We start from the raw sequence: 25554 nt of genomic DNA on the forward strand, positions 1-25554 counted from the left end.
AAACCGAAACCTATCTTTTTTTAACTTGGGCAATACTGTGTTTCTCGTTCCGTAATGTTTGGTGCCATTTGGAGGCCGAACACACATGCCGCTGCACATTGGCACGCTAGATTACGCAAGGAGATGACTGACATTACCCTGGGACTTGCTAAGCTGAACTTTCGGGGCTCTGTGTAAATATATACGTACTTCTGTGTTAACAATCAAGATCACAAAAAATGAACCAATACAGTTGCACTTCTTTCTTACCAGTTCATACGTTCCCGGAAAAAGCGATCTTTCGGTACATAGCCAGATTTCAATTATACAGTAATATATTTTTAGGCCACCAGTTCCCACGTAAACAAGAAACAGCACGAGGTGCGTGATCGAGAATAGTAGCGGCCCAATGCAGCAGCTTCCAGCTCATCTCGCACGAGAATGCCGGCGTGCACTCAGTTTCTTATTCCAGTACCAACAAATCTCTTTCAGCTGTCGCTGCGAACCCTATTTTGATAAGCGCCTTCACTTATCCGTTTCACAGTGCATGAGGTGTAGTGCATTGGAAGTGTACTGCACGCTTTTATAGGCAATAACCCAATTACGCCGTCATTCCTTGCTGCAAGCGGCACGAAATGAGCATAATGTTTCTCTCTGGTGGCATTGTAGGCACCATTTTCCAGCATTTATCACTAGCTTGATTTCATTTCAGTTTCCTGTCACCATCATAAAACGCTAGACAATAGGAAAATGAATACGTGCGTTTTGGGTCACTCGGGCCTTACCAGCTCAACGCATGTAGGAGTCTCATGTCGAAACAATTCATGCTGAGTGGGCAGGTCAAAACTTGCTGCCAAAATTCCCAACTCAATAAAGTTCCTGACCCAGGCTGAACTCGAGGGGCACAAACATAAGCTTTCCGAACCCACAAAAATGACAACGTGAGTCGTGAGCCTATTGCAGCCCACCAACTCAGCGCATGCCAGCGTCTCGTGCTGCAACAACTCATGCAACACTTCGCCTTATATAGATGTCATCTACAGTTGAGTATACCACTTTTTTTAGTGACTTTGGATGGTACATTTTCCCGGTGAATATGTTTTCTTATGTTTTTTTTCCAAAACATATGAACAAGGTTCTACTGTATGAGTGCAATGTGTGTACTTCGTTGTCGTCATCTGAATATACTCATCATCTTGGGGCTTGTCTGGTGCAGCTGCTCAAACATAAAAAACATTGCATCGGCCGACATCCTATAAGTGGTGGAGATACGGGCTTCAGCAATATGTGAGCACTACCGGGCGCGTGAGGTACTTGAGAAAACAGTGTTGGCTTCAGGCAGAGAAGAATATCTCCAGGAAAAATAGACATATTTTCACCAAACTTTGGGAAATACTTCTCTTATGGTTTATTTCCACAATTACTCAATGAATCCGCCATCTGCAACAATACCCGATTCAATTTGGCTTTGAAAACGGCTGCATGCATGGATCAGGATTAGAGATGTTGGCCATTGAGTCAGCAATGGTGACCTTCAGTGAGTCTTTTGTATTATGTGGCTGTTTATTGGCCTCTGTCTCAGCGATGCCCCAGATATAGTATTTGAGCGGATTTAAATCTGGAGAACTAAGAGGCCACAAGTTGTGAGTGACGTGATCGTAGAACTCGTCAGCCAGCCACTCCTGGGTGATGCAGGCGGTGTGGGCGGGAGCCGAATCTTGCTGAAAGACATAAGATCTTCCTTTCGAAACAGTCTCTACCCAAAGCTTTAAGGGTGGCAAGCACCTCCACGTACGCAGCAGCTTTAATGCAGAGCTTTTCTGCAAAAAAGTGGGGCGACATGACGTTGCTGACAACGGCTAACACCATCACAATGACAGAAATTTTGTGTGCATCACTGTAGGCATCTCATCAGCACTTGCGCGAAGCCACCTGTAATTATGGCAGTTAACTTTTTGGTCTTGGTGAAAGTTCTCTTCATCTGAAAAAAAAAAAAAAGGAAAACTTGGAAGACGCTTAAGCTTCGCCTTCAAGAGTGGAACGTGATAGCATTATCGCACCCTGTTCGCACCGCCCACTCATCCGCTTGGCATGCTCTTGAGTCACACAAAGACGAAACGTGCACCTGAGCAAGCGGAACAAACCAAAGAACTTGGTGCCTCGGAGGGAGAAACGATCTACGCGCGCCAACAACGTGATCAACACGGACAGCCGGGCCGCGACACGTCATGAATGCGGACGCGATCATGGGGCTGACGCCTCGATGGGATCGTCCTCTATCTCACTTGGGAGCACCATGCAGATGCATGACTACTCGCCAGCAGCACGGCACACATCGCAGGGGACGCTTTCCCACCAGACGCGCTACGACGCAGCGATCACGTCAGAGGCGTCCCGCATCGAACGCTGCACCTAGGAATCGCGCTGTGAGCGGAAAGAGGAGCCGCGTCGCCTAAACATGAGGGTTCGAGTGACGCACGCTGGAAGTTGGAAGGGGAGAGAGCGAGAAAACTTATTAAACGCAAGGACATTGGGGCATCCTCGCACCGGTCCCCGCATGGCCCCAATGCGCTCAAACGAGACAAAGGGGAGACGCGGGCAAGTGGCGCGCCACCTGTCAGGGCAGCGCCGTACATTGCGAGGAGGGGGTCTTCTGTGTTTGCCGCAAGATGGCTCTGCGTGTGCGCCAAGCACAGAAGAAATGTAGCGGAAACGTACTTCGCTACGCATTTAACTGCAACTTCTGTAATTTACATGCTCATAATTACCAATATACACAGCAGTATAACTTTCTACGGCACGTTTCTAAGGCAACACCGGATTCACTAGACATGCTTTTTTCCCGCCTTAAAGCATCGAACGCATGGCTGAGCGGTAGCGTCTCCGTCGCAAACTCCGGAGACCCTGGTTCGATTCCCACCCAGCCCATCTTGCAAGTTGTTTTTATTTATGAATTGCCTTCCGCCATTTTTCACTCACGGCCAACGCCGCCGACTCTTCTGCAACATGAGCTCTTTAACGCTGTTGCGCAAAAAAAAAAAACAAACAGAGCATTCCAGGCTCTTCAGCTTCCTTAGCAAGTGCTTGGACCAGAGCAGACGACTCTCCCGAGTTTTATCGGACACGAATTGCCCCCTCCTCATGACACAGGAATGGTATCTCAAGTTCTCATGCATAGCGAGCCTGACAGTCAACTCTGCAACTTGGAGCTCCTTTGCAATGGCCTGCATTAATTAGCTTCCCTCGGTCGTTACTCACGATGACTTGCAGCCGCTGGAGAATATCAGGGGTTCTGACCACTGACTGCTTTTTTCCTTTTCGCCACAGATGTCATGTCACCTCCAGAACACATCAGTTCTGTCCGCAACTTGTAAACAAAAGACTTTGCTACATTCAGAAAAGTGGCAATTTCCAAGTCGCTGTGGTGTGCGGCCAGGGCGACGAGGACTGCATGGAATTTCATTTTCTGCATCAATCTGTACGCTTCTATCTTTGAAGAAATTGCGCAATACGAATGATAAGCAGTCAACTAACAAGAGGACGCACGTCTAGATAGATATGATGAGCCTGCTGGTGTCTAATGTGTTCAGGAATAGTGTTCTCAAATACCTCACACACCCAGTGTGTGTGTGTGTGTGTGTGTGTGTGTGTATTATTCACTCAACACATTAATGCAAGCCTTTCAACTGTACTTTAGATAGTTCATCACAATATGGTCATAAATGCTTAAGGATAATCTAAGGTTGCATGACAAAGACTGCACAAACAAAAGGACGCTCATATTTTTGGGTTAGCAATAGAAAAAAGAAGGAAAACTACTTTTCTCTTATTCAATAGTTAGGATAGAATTTGACCACTGGCAAAGAGCTCCAGCAATTTTTGTGGTGCCACCTTCAGGTTGTCATAAGGGAAACAAGAACAAAAGCAAAACACTTTTGTATGCCTGTTGGCACTATTTATTCAACATTGCAACAACACATGCAAACGCAATCTACACACCTGTTGCTGTGAAACCAGGCTGGCCAAACTGGTGCTCGTGGCCAGAGGGGTAGCTGGGGTGGCAACCATCTTGCTGCTGTTAGCCATTGACAACAGCGGTGTTGCCATAGGGGTTATACCTTTCCCTGGGGATGCCCTGGGTGCAGTGACCCGGCCACCAGTGACCACCACAGGGGTGGCACCACAGCTGCTATTGGTCACAATGTGGCCAGTCGAGGAGGTGAACACAGTGGCAATGTTGGTGCCAATGTTGTTGACAGCACTGTTGTTGCTGACATTGCCAATGTTGCTATTTGCAGCACCATTTAGCGTGTCAATCAACTTGTGGTTTGTGGGAAAAATGGGAGGCTTGCCATTTTCAGAGTTACCTGCAAATGAAAAAACTACATTTAGTTAGCCTAAAAATCGAGCCTTGCCAAAAGAGAAAAAGAAAAAAAATAAGGGGGGGGGGAGGAGCCAGCTTCTAGGCATCGCTCATGGTACCTCCTTTCATGGTACCTCTAAGCATCTGCCAAGAATGGATGAACATAAGGAGACGCTAGCTGGAGCACATGCAGTGTTGTACAACTGTGCATACGAAGACAATCAACAAGGCAATATAATACTGTGTTTTCAAATATAAGGTAAGGGCATACACTCCTGCTCATTTAGCCTAAAAGAACCCAGACTAGCACAACTGAGAAATTATATGCTAGCATCATGGTTAATCAGTCAGCCTTTACTGGTTAAAATTATTACAGACACTGCCTGCCATTTTCACATGGATAGCAGGACTGTTTTGTCCCAATTAGGCTTTTGCTGGACAGACCTGCCATGCACACTGTGCTACAATACAGTTGGCTTTTGTTAATTAGACGTTGACGAGATCAACGTAACTAAATGAATTATTCTGTGGTTCGAATCAAAAGAAGAGGTGGAAAGAAACATACTGTGGCAACGTCTGGCCACAGTCTGTGACGAAGTCTTTCCCAATGTCGCGAGAACAGGAAAGACCTAAGATGCGACCTTCTTGCAAGGCTAACCCTTCAGACTGATTTTTATTTTCTTTCTAATGCCAAGCTCGTGCCCCTCCTGTCTCTTCTTTTGCTGACATCGCACATACCGTGGCCAGACTTCGCCACAGGGGCCCCCGCCTGGAGAGGTGTAGTCCGTTTGCCAGTGAACATGCTTGTAACATCGAGGGGCTGGAGACAGTGATGGTGAGGGAGTAGAAAGTGGAGAAAATGGGGTAAAACTGTGAATGGCGGTGTTGTCAATGAAACCAAGTTTGAGTCTGTCATTGGAAATGCTGCCATTCACAGTTTTGACGTTGCTCCAATTTCTCCACTTCCTACATCTTCGCCATCACTGTCTCTAGCCCCTCAATGTTACAAGCGCGTTTTCAGGGAAACAGACTCCCTCTCTACAGGCAGTGGCCCCTGTGGCAAAGTCTGGCCACGCTCACGCCTCTCCTGCCTCTTCTTCTTTTGTCAGCACCACGCATTCCGTGTCCAGATTTCGCCACAATTCAATTACACTGCTGTTCTATTTGCCAGAACTTAAATGATTCTAATGTGCCCCAAAATATAAAGCACACCCAGTTTTTATTTGTTTATAGGAAAAAGCAATGTGCAGCCACACTTTATGCATGCCTGATTTTATAAAACATAACGTAGCATGCTTCTGGTTCTGGCAATCAGAAATGTGATCAATTGCGCAGAGCTTTTTACCTTCAAAGAATGAACATTTATTTGCACATAATGTCTATCATTGTCAATCTCAGACAGATTTTTATCACAACGGGTCACAACATGTAGACCTTTCTTGCAGTCCACAGCGTTTGATATTCAGCATTTCTCAAACCACTCCATCAGACACAATTGCAAATTGGATATTGGATCACTTCTGGATTAACTCGTTCATCAGTTCACGAAGCAACACATGCAAGTTTCCGGAACATGAAAAACACATGACACGACTCTGTTGTCACTAGCTTAGTGTGGAAAATAACGTTTTTGAATGAGCTTTCATAATTAAAGCCTGAAAGCCACGCATAGTTTTTCCCATCCTATGCAAAAACTTGTTTTGTGTCATCTTGCAATGACAGTGGCGATGACATTGGCTGTGACGATAGGCTGTGACAATAGGCTGTCGCTCCGTTTCACACTCCTTTTCATACTTAGCATGCAACGCACTAGAAGCTACGCAAGAAGCTTGGTCACCAAAACTGACCACTCCACGCGTTCTGTCTATGCTTCACTGCACACCAATGGCGTTTTCTCACCCAAGCATGGACACAAGGCTGAAAATAAAAAACCCCAAAAAGAAAAACAACAAAAGCAAATTTATCTACAACAACGTATTAGCAGCCGTACAAATACACAGTTTGTTTCTTTTTAAGGATTACTTTTTATTTTTATTCACTGAAAAGAATTTCACCTCACTCCTGGCAAGAACCCTAACTATTTGTTGGTCCAAATGCAGCCCCTGCAGAAAGTTTCTAGCCTCCACAGCATTGCATGCAATTACATATGAAATGGCATATAATGCCACTAATGCATTTTTGGTTTCGCATATGATTGTAACATGCAGATAATCTTCAGAGCAATTAAAAAAAAAAATAAAACGGTGTGCATTAGAATCTGGTAAATACAGCAAGAATTCATTGTGAGCTGTCACACTGCTTCAAATATCTGTTGAAGGCAGCAAAAAAATCAGTGTTCTCAGTGGAAGATAACAAGGGGTATGCAAATACCGAATAGTAGATTTTGAATAGAATACTGAATAAAATCAAGAAAAAAATGCTGAATATCAAGCTGAATATCAAATACAGTCAAACCTCGTTAATTCGAACACGCTTAATTCAAACTTTCAGTTTATTCTAACTGACGCTGTGGTCCTATCAAAATTATGTGTATGCCAATGGGCGAAAGCGACCGGTAATTCGAAAGCGCAAGCAGCATTCGGTACGGTTAATTCGAACGTATTGCACTCCGACAATGCTCTCAGCAGCGTGCCAAATCACGTGGCGGCGCCTTCGATTAGCATTCCTCTGACCCAGCCACAGAGGAAGAGCTTAGGAGGGGCTCCTCAATGCCGCGTGGAGGAAAAATAAAAAGGAAAAGAAAAACTGCAGCGGAAATTTGTGCACAGGCATGTGCAGGCAGGCATCATCAATTACTTTTGTTAGTGAAGGGTTAGTGACTTCTGTTAGTGTAGTGGCACCGCCATCTACCACATGGAGTCAATGTACAGCAAAACCTTGTTAAACTGTACCCGCTTAAACAGTAGTTTCGTCTTAAAAGTAGCAGCAAAGTCAAATCCCCGACTCAGCGGTCATTCAACGTAATGCGTTTTGTATTCGCATAATCCCTACCAGCTTACTGTATACGTATCGGTTAACACACAGTGTTTCCACTTTTCATTGTGGAATCATGGCGGTGCGCCGGCCCATCAGAACAACGAGCCTCAGAGATCGGAACGGCCTCCAACCACAAACACAGAGGGTGCTTCGAAGGGTGAAGCCTGTGGGGATGCGCGACCCCATAAGCCACATCAACATCAGCGTCATTTCAGCGCCGTGCCAGAGTCTGAGCATTGTGACCGGTGTTGTGGTGTCGTGCAAGCTAGGACAAAAACCAGGCGCTAAGCATAGAAGAAAAATTGGACTTTGTTAGTGCTGTCAAATGTGGCACGAAGAAGTCGGTGCTGGCACGCGAGAGGAATCAACCATTGACTACAGTGTGTGGCAATTGGAATGTGAAGGAGATGTTGGTCAGCAATGCTGCTGCGACCGTGAAAAAATTGACGGTTACGAGGTTCGACTTTTCGCCATCGTTGCCGAAATGTCGCCTAACGACAGTGATGAGGACGACGCAGAAAATGACAGCACAGGTGATTCAGGCCCGACAGTGGCAGATGCTGCACGTTACGTCAGCCTCATGCGGGTGTTTGCCAAGAAGAGGGGGCTGGCGGAAAAGCTGGCTCGGAGCTTGAGCAAGTTTGAGGCCGCCATTGTTGCTGCTAGCCTGCAGTGGCATCAAACGAAAATAGCATACTTTTGCTGTGCGAACTGAATAAATACATGTTTCTTCATTGCACTCTCTCATAGTTTCGTTTTTGACAGGTAAGTGGACGATCTCATGCTATTTTGGTTAAAGGGACACTAAAGGTTAATGTTAAGTCAGCGTGGACTGTTGAAATACCATACCAGAAACCTCGAAACGCTTTTTTCATGCGAAGAAGAGACTTATTTCAAGAGAAAATGCGTTCTGAAGCGTCCGCGTACCTCTAGCGCAGTTCAAATCACCCACCCTCCGATCGAGGAGTATTGACGTCATGGTCTCATAGTGACGTTGCGCCATCGGTAAGTAAAACGGCTCCCGCAGACGGCGCTACGGCTTTTCTGCACAAAACGCAAACGCACGGCCATAAACAGAGCCAAGACAGAGCCGAGAGCAGCGCGAAAGCCGAACTATGGTGGCTAGCGGAAGGGAAGGTGCACGACGATAAGCTGGTTCTTTATTTTATGATGCCAACTTCGACGCTCGTTGCAATGGACGACCCTGACAACGCCACATTAGCTCGCGATGCTGGGCTCGAGTTCAGCGATTTAAGCACTGATGAACATGACCTGCTGTTGAGGGCTCGCGCTGCCGGCGTCGTTGCGTACTACTACGACGACGGCCTGCTTTGAAAGGCACTTCACGCGACTTCAGTAAGTCGGCGTTGAACTCATAATCCTCTGGATGAAAGTGCAGCGAGTACACTACGCGATTTTTTCGGCTCTTTGCCAGCGCACTGTGGCAGAGGTATGGCACTTAACCACTTCGAACGGAGAGGTTCACTCGTTGGCACACAGTGATAAGTAACGTTGGATTCGCCGCTGCAACTGCCCTTGGCCAAGTTCCGCGGAACGTTCGCGCATCCCACGACATCACAAGGATGTGGCATTCTCACTGCTTGCTCCAAATGCAAGTTTCGCGAGCCAGCAGGACCACCTTAGCACGACACGATAAGGAAACAACTGAAACTCTAAAGCGCGCGCGGCGCAAGGTCGAGCACACGGTCGAACGAAAACGAAACCTTTCTACCACACATACCACTCAAGGGTAACGTCAAAATGTTATTTTTTTCTTAGAATCGGATAGAAGTAGACAAGTAGCATTTTCTTCCGTCTTATAATCTAATGCAATAATCTTTTTAATACGAGTAGTTGAGTACTAGTGACATAAATTATGATGAGGAGTGCTTTCGTCATCGGGCTAGTACCGAAATGTCGCTGGGGGGTCTCAAATCGTGTCATGCATTTACCTCAATTTCTCAGTTACTAAAGCTCTGTTCGCGATTATATTGACGCCTTAGACGTTCTAGAGCATTGCTTTATCACTGTAACTTGACTTTCTGGTAACCTTTAGTGTCCCTTTAAGCTGTACTACAGTTTAGTACGTACTATTTTCAAGCTCCGGCCAACTACGATTTAACAAGATTTCACCGTATAAGAACGTCTGAAATTTCAAACGCAAAAGGCTTTCGCCGTACGACTTTCCAAACTTTTTGCCATGACCATGGATCCAAAACGGCATTAATCGAAGCCACCACCACCTTCATTTTGATTATCACGCCGCCTCGAGCTGGTGTTCTCGCACACAGATCCGCTGGCAGCCGTAGGCACACCGTGGCAAGACTAGGCCTAGCTACGACGTTCGCTACCAAGCTTCTTGCTGTTAGCAATGGCACTGCCTCCGCCTTTAAAACTCTCACCAATGGCTTCGGATCGCGGAAAGCATGGTGCGTTGCATAATGCTGGTTCCCGAAAGTCACCTTTGCCCTAATGCAGAATTTTTAAGCGGAGAAGCATACCAAAAGTTCAAAGGGGGCAATTGTCAAGGGACATGGTATGTTTCCCTTAACTATACACGTGTGCACCCTTTGTCTCCTATTATAGTACAAGCACTGATATCTGAGCACTATCTTGAATTTTAAGGGATGTAAGGTGCTTTTGAAGAAACTTCTTCAAAAGCCCCTTACATCCCTTAAAGTTCAAATCTGTACGCCACAAAGAGTTCAAAAGATGTTGTTAGGTTTCTTGAGAAAGGTACTTCCATTGGTTACGTGTTTTCAGTAGATGTTGAAGACTTAATTTACTCTGTGCCCCATGATGCCTTATTTAGTATTGTCAGAGATGCTATAGAATGTAACGGTGCAGTAGAGTTTCCAAAACTTCTCTGGCGTGTCAAAAGACAATTTTATGAAAATGCTAGAATTTTACCTTGGTGTGACGTTTCTCTCTTTTGAGAACAAGTTTTATCCACAAAGACAAGGGATTTGTATTGGATCCTGCATAGCCCCGGTGCTTACAAACATTTTCTTAACCAGTATTGACAGCGCCTTGGAGCAAATTTTAACAGGAAAGGGTGTACTAAATGTGTTCAGTTATGTTGACGATTTTTTCATAGTTTTTAACAAACTGAAGGTTTTGACTTAGACAGATGGTGTAAGCACTGTCCTAGACAGTTTTAATGAGCAGGGACGGAGGATGGTATTCATGCATGAACTACCCTTGCAAGGGCAATTACAGTTTTTAGACATTACCATTACCTTGGGTGAAGATCATGTATGTTGGCAGTACGCACCTCGAGGACAAAAGGAGCTTCTTCCTTATGCGTCGGCGCATTCAAAAACTGTAAAACGTTTCATTGCTAAACTTTGTCTTGAGTCTGCTCTCGTGAAATCGTGTCACCATGCAATGCGTGCGAGCTTTGACAAGCAAGTTGATAGGTTGGTTTTGGCGGGGTTATCACAGCAGTGGCTGAAGCGATCTTGCAAAAAATCAAAGGTGCCATGGTCAAGAAACCATGTGCACAAGAAAAACAAGCTGCGAAGCCGGTAGTGGTTCCGCATGTACATAGGATAGCCCGCAATATGAAAAAGGTGGCAAACAAACACAGCGTCCCAGTCGCGTTTTCGGCTCCTCGAAAACAAGCACAGCTCTGCGCCCGCGTTGCGAGCGAGGGTACGAGGAGCAGCTGCACCAAAACACATGGAAAGCAGTTTGTAAAGTGCTGCACCGGTGTGGTATATGAAATAACTTTGACCTGCGGAAAAACCTATGTGGACCAAACGGGTAGATCAGGGTGTCTACCAAGTTGACATTTCCAAATTCCCTGAGTTTTCCAGGTTTTCCCTGAGCACATTTGCAAAATTCCCTGAATGAACCAGAACTTTGTTTTATGTCAAGATGGGCTGACACCATGTTGTCCGATGCTGTCACTCTCTAGTAAGCACTTTGAAACAAAAAATGATTTAATCCAGTTTCAATAGTAAGGAGTAATATTTATTTTATTCAAAAAGAAAACAGAAAGAAGCTGATAGTAAAATGCACAGCAGAAAAAAAGGTAAAACCCATTCCGAATCGAGTCGAGCATTTTCAAATACGCATGAAAAGGAGATGCATACAGAAGTAAATATTTTCAAATATGAGCTATTTATATCAACTGATAGCAAGCTCATAGGTATTAGGCCTGAACTTTGTCACAACTAAGATTCTCTCTCAGCAGCTGGGAAGTCAACCTCAACTATCCTGACATACTATCAGCCCGTACACAATATCTCAGTGTTGGGTTTCACTGCTTTAAAGGGTTTAGTTTGGTTTGGATGAGGGACACCTGCATCTCGGCGTCAGCCAACACTTCGTATTTTTTTAGCTCAAGCAGCTTCAAAGAGGTGGCGGCACGCTTCCTTTCTTGTTAATTCTTCAGTGCATTGGTCCTTTCTGTTCTCATCCTCCTTCCACCACGCATTCACCCCATGGATCATTTGAAGCATCCTCTTGGTCAGTTGTACAGTCAACGTCCGATTTTTCGGACTCCTTAGGGGCTGCGAAAACATCCGAAAAATGAGGCAGTCCGAAAAAAATGAATGCATGCCTTTATAACTGCCCTTAATTCTTGTTACCACATATATTAAAATCGACCACCGGTGATCGATACTTCAGATCGCTGATTTCGACATGTTGGAGCTGTTTCATATCCACTTAAGGCCATCCAGTAGTTAGTACAGGCACTGAACGTTCAGAATCAGTTAATATTTTCGCTCTACGGTGATGTGATTTTTGATGGACCTTTTTGCAAACGAATGCGCATATGTTGTAGCAAAAAGAGGCATGGCCATCACCTTCTGCTGCGCTTGAAAAAAAAATCATGTTGCTCATGATTACACTGCACTAGCATAAAAATTCTGTAATCGAATGACTCCCAGTAAGTCAAGAATTAAATTATATTGCCGGCTTTGCTGTTTGACAGTGCTGAGCGGTGATAATTAACTCAAAATGACGCCAACCGTTCACTAGTGAGCTTTGGTTTGGAGTCCGAGTCGTTTTATTTCACCAAAGTGTATTTCAGAATGTCCGCCGCATGTGTAGCATGTGGACTTGGCCTTTTTAATCAGTTTCCAAGAGTATCGGTTTCACTTCTCCCATAATATCTAGGCAAGGGGCACTGCCGGTGTCACTACACAGTTACTGAAAGTGGCTCCCATGTCGTCATCCCACGCGGCTGCGTCACGAGAAAAGCGTCGTGCTCGAAACTATGCTGCACCTGCACTTCAATTTAGTAATGAGGGCTCGAGTTATGATTCCAAAGATGACAGCAAAGCAGATTCAAGCTCTGACGGCGACGATGTTTTGAGTCAGCATGGGACATCTGCAACTGTTCACCAGCGAGTTTCCATTACGACCTTGAGCGGTTTCCTTCCTTGTGCGCACTTATCTGCCTATCTTTTTGCACGATTTGAGAGCTCTCCCGATTATCTTCAGGGTATATACTTTGCTTGGTTATGATGTGCTGCCATCGGCAGTAAAGAAACTTCCATTCACACCAAGAAGGTCACCCATAGCATATCTCATCCCAGCACTGCGGATCAGCGCAAGACAGTTTGCAACAGCGTGGGATTTCTTCTTACTCTTCTCTGCAGAAGTGATAAAGACAACCTGCAAAAATGCAAACAGATATGCTTAGATGCATAATCTGGTAGTTGCCCAGCTACGCTGAGAGCGATTTGTCCTGGAAGAGGTGCATGACTCTAGACGAACTGGTGACGTACGTTCCCTAGACTTCTCATCGGACCATCCTTAGATGCCGAAAAACGTAACTGCAAAATGTGTTATGAGGATGCAAAGATGAACAAATACCAGACATTTTGCCGGAAAAGTGCGGAGTGCACCTATGCTTCACAAAATCCAGGAACTGCTTCACCGCATGGCATGAGTAATGAACTGGTCTTAGTTTCTTTTTGTATCCAAAGAACGGCAGTGTACTGAGCATTTATTTTTTCAGACACTATTCCTGGGTTATTTATCTTTGAAATGTGTATTTGTAATTTCCTTTTATATTAACGTTTTAGCGGATATCATTTTTTCATTATTTTTATCAACTGGCAGTAAAAATGGCGCTTTCTAAAATTTTTATGTTCTACCTAAAACATTTTTGTTTAGCAACTTATGTTTTTGGAAGGAGAATTTCATTATCCACAACATGCTATGCTGCAATGTGTCCTGGAGTATTATATGTAGTGGTAAATATTTTTTTTCTGAGACCTATAAAAAACTACCGTTTTCTCGCAGTAACGAAAGAGTTAAGGGCTCAAATTGCCACAGGCACGTCCGAAAAAGCTCTTAAGGCCTGCCAGTACACTTATTAGGCATATCGGTGCTCGTACTGTGACAGGAGACGGGGGTGCACACGTGTATAATTAAGGAATTTATACTGTGTCACGTGACAATTGCCCCTGCCACGCTTGTTATGCTTCACCGCGTAACATTTCTGTATTGAGGCGAAGCTAACTTCTGGAGACTGGCATTATGCAACGCTCTTTGCTTTGCGAGCTTGGAAGCCAATCACGAGAATTACAATGGCAGAGTCACTGCCATTGCTGACAGTGGCAAATTCTTTCAATGAAAAACACGGCACCGCACGGCAAGAAGCTAGCGAACGTAGAAGCAGCTAGGCCAAACGTTGCGCGGTGGAGGCTACGGCTGCCAGCGGATCTGCGTGTGTGAGCACCGGTTTGAGGCGGCGAGATAATCAAAATGGCGGCGGTGGTGGCTTTGATTAATGCCATTTTAGACCTGCAGTCAGGGCACTATACATTAACTCTATGGAGTACGTGGTGGTGCCGCGAAGCCGTGCGAATTATCGGGCATGTCCGAACAATTCGGAGTCTGGAAAATCGGTCATTAACTACTCTGGCAATACCTCGTGCCAATGACACGGCGTCAATGACAATTCTTTGCGATTCCTGTGTTACTGGAGCCAGAATTAACACGACTTTCGTTCCCTTTCAATAAGATTACAGCTAATTTTCCCTGATTTAAGCACAAATTCCCTGAGTTTTCTCTGAGTATTTCCAGACTATTCAAATTCCCTGAGAATTCCCGGTTTTCCCGGTTGGTAGACACCCTGTAGATGCGTGAATGACCGTGCAGCTGAACAAGTGCGGTCGCTGAAAGGAGGTGCGCATCCTTCGCAACATTGTGCAACTTGCACTGCATGTGACCGAGCGGCAGAACATTCGCCACGGAAACAATACCTGTACTGCAAGAAGTGTGAACCACGGTTCGGAGAAATAAAGATCCTTGGCAGAAGCAGGGAAACAAAGGCACGTGAGGTTTTGAAAGCATTACATATAAAGAAGAGAGGAAAAAAACTGTGTTAGTGATACTTCCATGACCCTCTTCAAAAGCGAAATGTCCTATCTAGAATGGTTTGGCAGATGATGCATTATGGTCATTGTGCGCATGTCTGTGATTTTTCTTATATTTGCTGATTTTTCGGTGAATAAAGATAGATGAAGCTGGCGCTTGTCCTGTGTCGTTCTCCCTCTTGTGATCGTCTTAGTTGGCGCTATTCCTTCCCGATTCATTTAGGTCCTTGTTCGGGCCGAACACGTGTGTGCTGGTAAAAGCCAATTTTATGATCAAAACGTTTTGTGCCATAGAAATGCGCAGGTGCTGACCGAGATCTCCGATTGTGTTCAAATTAAGTGGAGTTGTATTAACAGAAGTCTACTGTACAAAGAAAGGTGTAAAAAAAAGAGAAAAAAAAAATCAGTTTCCCCCAAGAGGCGCAGTATCAACTGCGATAGCAAATTAGCAGACAGTCATACGAAGTAAGGATAGTACTTTTATTGGCCATATCAACTTGTAAACATAACAAGAATGGTGTCAGCACGCACAGCCAACATTAACACATCACACTTGATGACCGTGGGCACTCACTGTCAAAACGGTGGCATGAGAAAACACAGCAATAGCAGCGAGTGAAGTAACCATTACGCTGCCTATCGCTTCAATGTAAACTGAGCACCGAGAACACACAGCACACACAAAGCTACAAGCCACTGCCGTACCTAGACTCTGCACCGACTGAATGCAGATCGCTCTCACGATACGACCACACGACCACGCGCAGCCACCAAATGTGCAGTTGCAGACACAGTAGAACACTGCCACCCCCCTCCCCTCCTCAGTGCCTCGCAACGTTGGGTGCCTCATGCGTGACTTCCTCCCCTTTTCCTCCCTTTCACACGAGCGACATTGAGCCGCCGATCGTCGGCTCCCCTCGCACGCTTTCAATCGCACATACAGCGTAGGGCGCGCAGCGACAGTGTTATCGCCCTTGGTCTTTATACGGAACATCATGGCAATGGCAGAAATGCGCCTGGAGTGTCAATATAATTGCTATCACAATAAATATAAGAGCATACAACGCTCCAAATGACTGTCTACCCACCTGCTACGTCACATAGAAAAGATAGCGCTGGCTTGGGTGAGCTGGTGGGGGACACCGACGGCGGCTGAAGACGAGGCTTCTCGTCCAGGTCCTCATCCAGGTCGCTGTAGTTGCCACACTCTGCATTTCAAACAGAAGAAACCCTGTGCTTACCAAGGTGGCACCATGCCATGCCTTCAATATTTTTCACCTCCTCATGCTTAAAAAAGTACTACTGGAATCAAATTCTATGGGTACCTTGTCTCGCTTTCCTTTTTTTGCTTTCCCAGCTGTAGGTTATTCTGGTAACTATGACATTAACCTAGGACCACGATATAACAACAGAGACAACTGTGATCTTATTTGCACAGTTTAGTGATCGCTATAACTGAGGGGGGATCTCTGATCTTTTGACAATGCATGTGCATGTCTGTACCATTACCTTCAGCTCACTGCACTAACAGACAATAATGTCATCAGCGAGATTATGTCATGCGTGCTGCGACTAATTGCTCCTTCAAACCTAGCTCAGAACATGTGTAACATCTCATGATGCAATGTCACAAAACCAGCATTTTCAAGACATGGTGCACGTGTGCATCTGACAGTAATCCTCCCCATGCAGCACAGTGCACAGGCTTTACAGGCCAGACAATTAAATAAGAAAGTTGAGGAAGGCAGATCAAGCATTCAAGGATCATATAAGCAAAAGAAAAAGTACAAATAGCAAGACCCATACAGTCTGAGTAAAAGTCCTCTCGATTTTCATTTCTGTACTATGACTGTTGCCCTACAGTGAACTTTTTAGGTTTTTATAAATCACCTGGTGAAATCTAATGAGCAAAACGTTAACAAGGTGAAAGCAGGAGCTAACACTTCAACAAGTGGTCTTTTTCTTTGTCTTCTTTACTTGTCTTTTTCTCTTTCCACCTTGAAAAGGACAAGTCCACTTGTCGAAAAGCTGGCTCCTGCTTTCACCTTGTTCACATTTTGCTCATCGTTTTGAATTTCATCTCTCGCATTCCTCATTCTCTAGTGATAGCTGGCAGCACTTCTTGAAGCATTTTAATACCCTAGCTACACAGCCATGCTAACCGCAATTGAGCTACACAATGTTAGCCAATGCAGTCATATGCAGTTGTAGGGAAAATCCCAACACATTTACATCTACCATCCCTGCACTTAATGGAACAAATGCGGGTTACTTTCTCATGTAACACTGCACGACTGCAGTAAGGTGGAAGTGAGATTAAGTCTAACTGTAGTTACTGTGCATATGTCACCAGGGCAGAACAGGCACTACGTATTCCAAGGTAGTGAGGCCAAAAGTGACAGCAGACATACAGCTTTCAGTTTCACTGCACTAGTTAACACAGCAGGTTCGTGAAAGAGGTCTGCCTGCTACTAAGTTCTGCTACTGCGGTCTCGTGAAAAACACATCAGGTCTTGGTTCACATAGCTGTCTTTTGCCCCATCCCATCACTACCAGGGCTTAGGTTTTTATCAAGGGAGAGGTTTACTTGAAAGTGTGAGATGCATTTCTGTGTAAAAAATGACAAAACTGCATTAATGCTTCAAAAGGGATTAGATGAATCCTTTGAGAGCTGTGAGACATGATAAGCAGTAGCATACCAGAGGCAGTTGTGGTGGTCTCATTGTCCTTCTCGGGCAGCAGAGCACTCATGTCGAGGTAGTCAAGCTGCAAGGACAGATCCTTCTTGAGTGTGGCCAGCCGCTGCTGTGCTGCTATCTTTTCTCGAGCCAGGCGTTCCATCTCGTGCTCATACTCCCGCTCACGCCGCTTCAGGCTCTGCACATGCAGAAATTCCAACTCATCAGCTTTTCCAGCAACAGGTTCCAGGCACCTATGAATGTACATCACTTGAGTATCAACTACTGAGAAAGTTGAAGTTGAGGCCACAGCTCGCTGAAGTTAACCGTATGGCCTACAACAGTTTACATTTCACACATTGGGGCATGAATAGAATTAGAATGAATGAAACAATAGATGGTGACCTTGAAGCTCTCCTGTGGCAGCTGGAGGCACAGACACAATAATAGAACTACAGATACGCTCCCCAACCGCTACTGTCTTAAAAAGCTTCCAACACTCTGTTGCTATGTGGGAATTATTTATTATGTGCATTGCTGCCAGCTAGCAGGCATGGGGTTTTCAGAGCAGTTGCTTTCTCGCCAAACATTGTGTGGGGTGCCACATACCTAAGTACAGCAGATGCACGCATTCAAGTACACTCAACACAATATACTCAACAAACATTCACATACCACCAGTGCTACCAGAACTGAAATGTTTATTTTATATTGTTAGTGAAGGAGACTAGAAAATTGGAAAGAACTATCATGTTTTGAAAATGGATGATGAACCCAGCTATAAATCAAAACAATGTGAAAGCAGCTTTCAACACTTTGTACTGCTTCTAGGTTATAAGCCATCATCCCAAGGTTATGCATTTAAACAATGCTGTTCCAATGAAACAGCTTTAGTTTGACTGTAATAGTTTGCTTCACAGTTAAAACATTGCACTTTGATTACCCCAGTTCACAAGAATACCATCCTTGTTTGTCAAAAAAGAAAAGATTTGAGTCAAAGTTTACCTGTATGTAGCGCAGGGCACCCCTGAGAATGGTCAAGTTGGACGTTTTTCGATCATCCATGTTAGGAAGCTGTCTTTTCAGTGTTTCAAAGCACTCCTTTAGGTGGGCTCTCCTGCAAGGAAAGAGGAAGCATCTAAATTGCAAAGCTTGCAAGCTAAATAACATGAATACACAGCTGTGGATACTGTGAAGGTAATAAAATGACAGGCCACGAAATGCCACAAAAGAATGCAAGCATTAGTCTATTACAGCCTCTAAAATCTTCAAACCACTTTGGCTTGCCAGGCATGTGGCAGCTCTGTTCCATACATAATTATGAACCATAGATGCAGGAACAATAACCTCTGATTAACGCAGAAAGTTGGGCTGGTTGGTGTTGATGCATTTGCTAAGACATAGTTACTACCACTAACAACACTAACGGAAAAAAAGTTGGGACAGGACAGAGCACTAGTGAACAGACATTAGGAAAGGGCCCATTGTACTAGAAAGCAGAGCGCTCGGCCCTGTCCCAACTTTTTCTCCGTTAGTGTTGTTAGCGCTGTAACTATGTCTCAGCTAACCCGTGACATCTGCTTTGACCAATGCATACAACACTGTAGTGGAAACTTACTGTAGCCATATGCTCTCCATGTAAAATGCTGAATGCAAAATGGCTTAACATTAAAAACCCCTTATAATAGGATTTGAGTACAGTCAAACCCATTTATAAAAATATTCAAGTGCCACAAAAATTGTATTGTTATAACCAGTAATTGTCATAACTGGGTTGCATGAAAAAAAAAAAATCAAAATGGGGGATGGCGTAGCTGTTCCGAGAAAACTATAATGGCGGGGAAGCCAGTTATACCCACCACCTCCCTCCATCCGGCTTCTGATTGTTTGGACTCGTTTAACTGTCTAACTATCCTTCCTGCGCACGCTGATCTCGTGTCGTTAACAAGCCGCTGCTGTCGGCATTCAAGAATGGCACTGCTATAACAACTGCAAAGAGCGATCCCGGGCGGCAAATGACATACTAGCTCCACCGAGGCATGGCTTTGGAGGCCCCAAAAGGCACCTTTTAAAGAATGCGGGAACGTTGCCGCAGCAGCGTCTCTGCTTGAGAAATCCACAAGAAAGGCTGGGATGAGATCACCACAAGCATCTTGCCACATACTTCCCACTGGGTTGTACGAGAAAACCCCGTGTCCAGCAGCCTTACTTGCTTTACACGAAGCTTGCCAACATCCTTCTCCAAGACATCCAGATACTCCACATAGTGCAGCGGAAGGTCCCTTGCGAAAACAAGCCTCTGAGGGACTAGATCATCGATAGGGCTTCCTGTGGGAACAAAATTGAGGCAGCCTGCCCTACCGCGTCATCGCTGCCATCGTGGCCGTCACTGTCGCTATCCGATGCAAGCACGTTTGCGATGATTGCCTCATCGGTTAGAAGCACTTTGTTTCCAAATCTATAGCAATGCATTTTCGTTTCACCGGCAAAGTCATGCAATGCCGATGATTAATGGGCGGATCAGCCATCTTCCATTTCGGTGGCGAGTCAAACGAGGCAGAGAAACCAGGCGGCCAGGAGCGACTTTGATGCAACGAACAAAGACAAGCACAAGTAACTTCATCCATTAGCAGAACTGCGCAAAATGAGGGCCCAGCGAGCAATCTGGAAGCAGCGCCGGTAGCGTTGTCAGCACAGTGGCACGGTCCATTCATGTTTCAGAAAGTGGCACAGCACAGAGCTATGGGCGCAGCCCATTCGTGTTCGGAGGGGTGGAAGAGTGACAAGAGAGATGCACGTGAGGCTGGCATGCACCTCTTCAGGAGAGAAGCGCGCGGCAGCAGTTGGGGTGGCGGGCAATCTTGCAGTGGCTCGTATTTCACTTTTTCTTGTTTCTTTTCAAGGATTTCGCATTCCATCACCTTTCAGCATGGACACCCAGCAGCCAGACTTCATTATAACCAAGAATGCGGCATGGGGGCATTGTAGTAAGCAGGTTATTTCCCCATAGAAAACATACAAAAGTTGAGGGTGCAGCAGCTTTCATTTTTATAACTGATATATTGTTAAAACCGGTATCATTATAAGTGGGTTCGACTGTATATCTTAAAGAGAAAGTAGGCAAAACTACTGCACTGCACCAACCCAGCTAAAGGACTCATCACCAAAATTTGTTAAATAATATTTATAAGTTTTGTGTCATTGCAAAACGGCTAAATGTATACTAGCCACATAAGCAAAGACATCGGTGTTAGGCTGCATTATCTGCCACCTGCTGGAAAATTGCAAATTTGAAAGATGCATGATAATTCACTATGCCATCTATAGGCTGCATAATTGGCAGGCTAGTTGGCAGTAGCAGTATAATAGGCTTTTAGTTGCCTGCTACTAGCAGCCTACCCAAGCAAAAGAAAAATGTGTTACAATGTCAAAAAATTTTTGTTTTGATGGCAATAATTTTTCACAGCTAGGCTGGCTGCTGCCTTTGTTTCAATATGTTGCCAGCAAAACAACAAACAAGCATTCAGCAGTGGAAATTCTGAAGAAAAGAATTCAAGGGACATTTAGTTATCTCTACATGGATGAATGTAAGAGCATTGCAGCCATGTCAACAGAAGCACGGTGACGTCCAGTGGTGCCACTGGCGGAGTCACGTGACTCAAGCAGCCATGTCAGCAGAAGCGCTGCGAGGTGACCAATGGTGTTCATCACAAGGTGCACACAACGCAATGTCGTGGGTTTGGGTGCTTTAATTTCCTCAACATTAATTAACTAGACCTTAATTAGCTTCACCTTTATTAGCATCAAAGGTCATGGGTGTGAGTACATTAATTAACTCTATCTTAATTAGTTTTGCCTTCATTAACACTAAAGGCAAATCCCACCAAATTCCTGGGTTTGAGCGCCTTAATTAACTTTATCTAATTAACTTTGCCTTAATTAACAACAAAGGTCGTGGGTTCTACTTCCACCAAAGGTATAGGGTTTGTAGCCTTTTTGTACCATCTTGTGGTCACCCCGACAATGCCGGATTTTCCGCCTCATGATCCATTTAATGCTTTCACATTAAAAAAAGTGTTCGTACAGTACATTATAAGTGTGTGCCCACAGCAATGGCTCAGTGATCACCAGGTCACGGGTTCGATCCTGGCAGCGGAGGCCGCATTCCAGTGGGGCATAATGCAACCACGCTCGCGAAATTGTGCTTTGGGTACAGACTGAAGAACCCTGGGCAGTCAAAACTAATCAGGAGCTATTCACTACAGTTTCCCTCATAAGCCACTCTGCAGTTTTGAAACATTAAACCCCACATTCTAGCTTTTGTTTTATTATGGGTGTGTAATCACAGGACATGATAATTTAAACAAGTTTCACATAGTCTGAGAGCAACAGTAATGGACACCCTGAAGACTAATAATAACTGAATAATAAAACCTATCAAAGAGCATGTGAAATCACGTCTTGCAACAGCCAGAAGATAAAAGTGCGATTTCAATTGTTTTATTTAATATTTCTCTTATGTGCCTATCAGGATTCACAGGCCAAAATTTTTTTCAGACATCATTTGCTAGAGCATGCTTGATGGTGTAATTACTGCTTCGGGATGTAAAGCCCAGTATGTATCACCATGGAACACTTCTTGAAATTGTGCTTAAGCAGAACATCAAGCCTAAAGCCATAAGTGACAGTTCAGGTATGCTTCAAGGATATTTTTGTTCGTGAGCCACATTTTGGCAGACTCAAGCCAACAAAGAACATGCAGCATGTTGGTATACGAGTCACCTCAGCATGGCACAGAAACGAATAGAAAGAAGCACCAGCTTAGTATGGACCAGTAAGTGCACTTGCCATGTAGCACCAATCTCTTCACATATACTACAGCATGCCCCTATACTCCTGTGGCAGTCATGATATGCAACCGACCAGATTAAGCAGTGAATCTGCCTTTGTACCATCACCCCCTTTTCCGTTCATCATATCGCCTCCTAGGAGAAGCATGCTGTATTCCAGCACATTCATGCCTGTATTAGCAGGTTGGGTTTCCTGCAAAGCCCAGTTGCATGGCAGTGCGGTTAACAACACATTGAGGGGAAGAAAAGAAAGAAAAAAAATGTAGCACATCATATTTGGTTCACAGATGCAATCATAGCCTGAGGTACGGTCTCAAGCTAGCTATTACAAAAACTAAAACTAAAAATAAATTGTGTAGCTTTGATGCATGTGAAATACCTTTACTAAGAAATATTATATGTATGCTGTGACATCTAAAGACAGTCTACCGAAGGAATAAAATATGTTACACTACAATGACTACGGACAGCACATAATAATTAAAACTCAAATAATTCAAAATTTAAGTTCATTCAAATAAGTCTGAAAGGCTTTGATCGCTCATTCATGCAGTGCACTCTAAAGAGGCTGTATTCAAACAATGCTTTTTGTTTGTTCAAGCTTTTTGGCTGCCCAGGGCAGAACAGCAGTACCAAGAACAGGCTCATGAGAGAACATTTGTAAAGCAGGAATGGGAAGAATGTATCTGTGTTAGTTATTAGAGAGTTATAGTACAACATACGCAACTATAGTGTATCCATGTGCTAAGCAGTGCACATATATTACAGTTTTAGTTGGCCTGCGAGATCTTTCAATCTCGTAAGCTATATGCCGTCACTGCAGCTATCTCCTGACTTCACCGATAGGTGGCACTGACATCGAATGTTTCTCTCGTCAGGCCTCAACTCGTTCAAAATGAGAAGCAATCTCGAAAACTCCACAAGGTTGTCCATAATACTCTGTAGTTGAAGCTGCCTGCAACTAAGCAAAAGCCGATTACACAGTCATTTGCTACGAACGAAGTGAATATTACAAAAGCAATGCCAAATTCGATTCGTAGCAGGCAGCCGGGACCACCGCCATGTTTTATGCAAACTATGTAAACCATGCAAAGATCGTAGCGCTAAATTTGAGAAATAGCGCATGTACGCTATATGCTATGCGTCATTTAGCGTTCTGCACATGAGCAGTGATGAACCGCTATTTTATAGCGCACACTAAACTAAAACTGTCTATTCAGGCTGAAGGCATGTTCCCCTGTGTCACTACACATAGCTGACTCTGACCCACTGGTGCATTCGCACCTCTGGTGTTTACCTCTTCTCTCTTTATCACTAAATTCACTGGTGTACACCTTGATCATGCTCACACTGATCGTGATGTGTATACCTGTTTACTCTTGTAAATTGTTTTGCTTGTATGTGATCGTCAATACCCTCACTTATTTGCAATATACAGATCTACTTTACAAAATTGCCTCTGTACAGGTTCAGTGCAGCTTTTGGGAGAAAAATTCAAGGGTTTTCAAGGACTCAGAAGGCTTTGACAAGGCATTTTCAAGGAATGAAGCACCATGATGCCACCTTACGGCAAAAAGAGCAAATCTTTTTTATTGAACATTGATGCTCACTAAGTTTTTTTTCTTTTTTTATGCGTGGACAATCACCTGCCACCACAAACAAAATAGCTCCCTACCACACAGAGGCTAAATGGATTGGATTGGCTTGACTTTTGGCTTTACATGGACCTTGTGATCAAATAGACAAATAAAATTCACTAAGCTCAGTAGAAAGCAAGCAAAACTAGGCAATTTCTAAAATGCGGCATCCATGACATGTTTCCGGTTCTGCAATTGCTTCCAGCTCATCCAATCCATGAAAGCATCGCCTTCGCGATTAGCTTCTGTTACTCCAAGAACGCTGATGCTGGCCGCTGGATTTGGACACAACTTACTCAAGCATATTTAAAAGCTCCGTGAAACTTAAAGGTTTTCAAGGCCTTGAAAATGTCAATTTCACATTCAAGGGTTTTAAATGGTTTCAACAACCACTACAAGCCCTGCCTCTGAAAACAGCGAAAATGTGTTAGTTGAGATCACACCGTTTGAAACTCCTATCGTCTGAAGACGACAACCCTATAGCAGTTGAACATTGTAAAGGGGGAAAGAAAAGAGGGAAGAAAGGGGTAGCCTTGCATAAAAAAATATCTGTAGGTTTATTGTTAGCATTAGAAGGCATTGCAGCATGTGCGCTGCTTTCGTATAAAGTGAGTGTAACAATGGAAAAGCAAATGAAGAAAAAAGCTTGCAAAAATAGCACTCACCTATTTTTTTCAAGCTTATTGTGGACTTCACGTGTGCCCGCCCTGAGTGAGAAAAGGAACAAAGAGCAAAGAAGAAAAAATGAATAATGCAAGGTCACTGGCATGCTCAAATCAGTTTGGCATGGCATTGTGAATGAATTAAGACTTAAAAGCAGCAAACAATAATCTAATGAGAATTTAATTTTCACATTTAGCTACATGGACAACTACGTTAAGCACAAGGTTAAAAGTTATTAAATTGAGGCTATATAATATACAGATATTTCTACTCACAATGATGATCCCTTTAGCGCATCAGTTAATGCTATAGTGTCATGCAGCACTACACTTTTGCTGTTTGAATAATGTAGGCAAAGAAAGAATAGGTAAACAAGTGAAAAAAGAAAAAAAAAATGTTTATGTTTCAGAATATGGAATTCCACATGTGCAAATGTAGTCATATAAAGGTGCAGTAAACTGGATGTACTAAGCAAGCCACAAGGGTGTGCAATGAACACAATTAGCAATGAAACAGAAGAACTGCACACGAATAGATGTGCAAAAGAAGTGCAGTTCTTAAATCTAGAACAAAATTGAAAGTTACTGTTACCAAAAAAAAAATATAATAATAATCTAAATGTCACACATTAACAAGCCTCTTGTTACAGAAATAATGTGAGCCACGAAAATCAAATGCGGATATCCATAAATGCACAAATTAAGTCTGCAGAGAGGCACTAGTCAAGATTTCTCATTCTTTAGTCAGGCTATCTACCACGTGATAAAATTCTCTCTTTCCACGTGGTTGCTCAGTAAACACACAGAGACTATGCCTTTGTGCATCAGAATGTACGCTTCATTTGGAAAGATATTAAATAATTATCGAAATATCCCTGGTAGGGCTTGCTTAATGACAGGTACGCATTGAATTAAGTAAACAGCCTCCATTCACAAGTCTCTACCCCATACAAGTATAATACCTTCCCTTATTCGGCGGCTTTCAAATAAAGATACAGTGTATCAAACTTATTGAGCATAAATTTAAAAAAAAATACTCATCCTAGACAGCCAGTACTTAGAGCAGTCA

General features: G+C 44.0%; 1 protein-coding gene across 1 annotated transcript in view; it reads right to left on the reverse strand.

Moving 5' to 3' along the window:
- Window positions 1–25554, reverse strand: part of LOC126519420 (uncharacterized) — a 61436-nt gene that overhangs the window by 25753 nt on the left and 10129 nt on the right. The window contains exons 3-7 of the mRNA XM_050168969.3: window positions 24489–24530; window positions 18342–18453; window positions 17358–17535; window positions 15747–15866; window positions 3979–4346 (exon numbers count right to left, since the gene is read on the reverse strand). Of these exons, the coding sequence (XP_050024926.2) occupies window positions 3979–4346; window positions 15747–15866; window positions 17358–17535; window positions 18342–18453; window positions 24489–24530 (820 nt within the window). The remainder of the gene's footprint in view (window positions 1–3978; window positions 4347–15746; window positions 15867–17357; window positions 17536–18341; window positions 18454–24488; window positions 24531–25554) is intronic.

This window comes from Dermacentor andersoni, chromosome 3 (assembly GCF_023375885.2).
Source record: "Dermacentor andersoni chromosome 3, qqDerAnde1_hic_scaffold, whole genome shotgun sequence".
NCBI lineage: Eukaryota > Metazoa > Arthropoda > Arachnida > Ixodida > Ixodidae > Dermacentor > Dermacentor andersoni.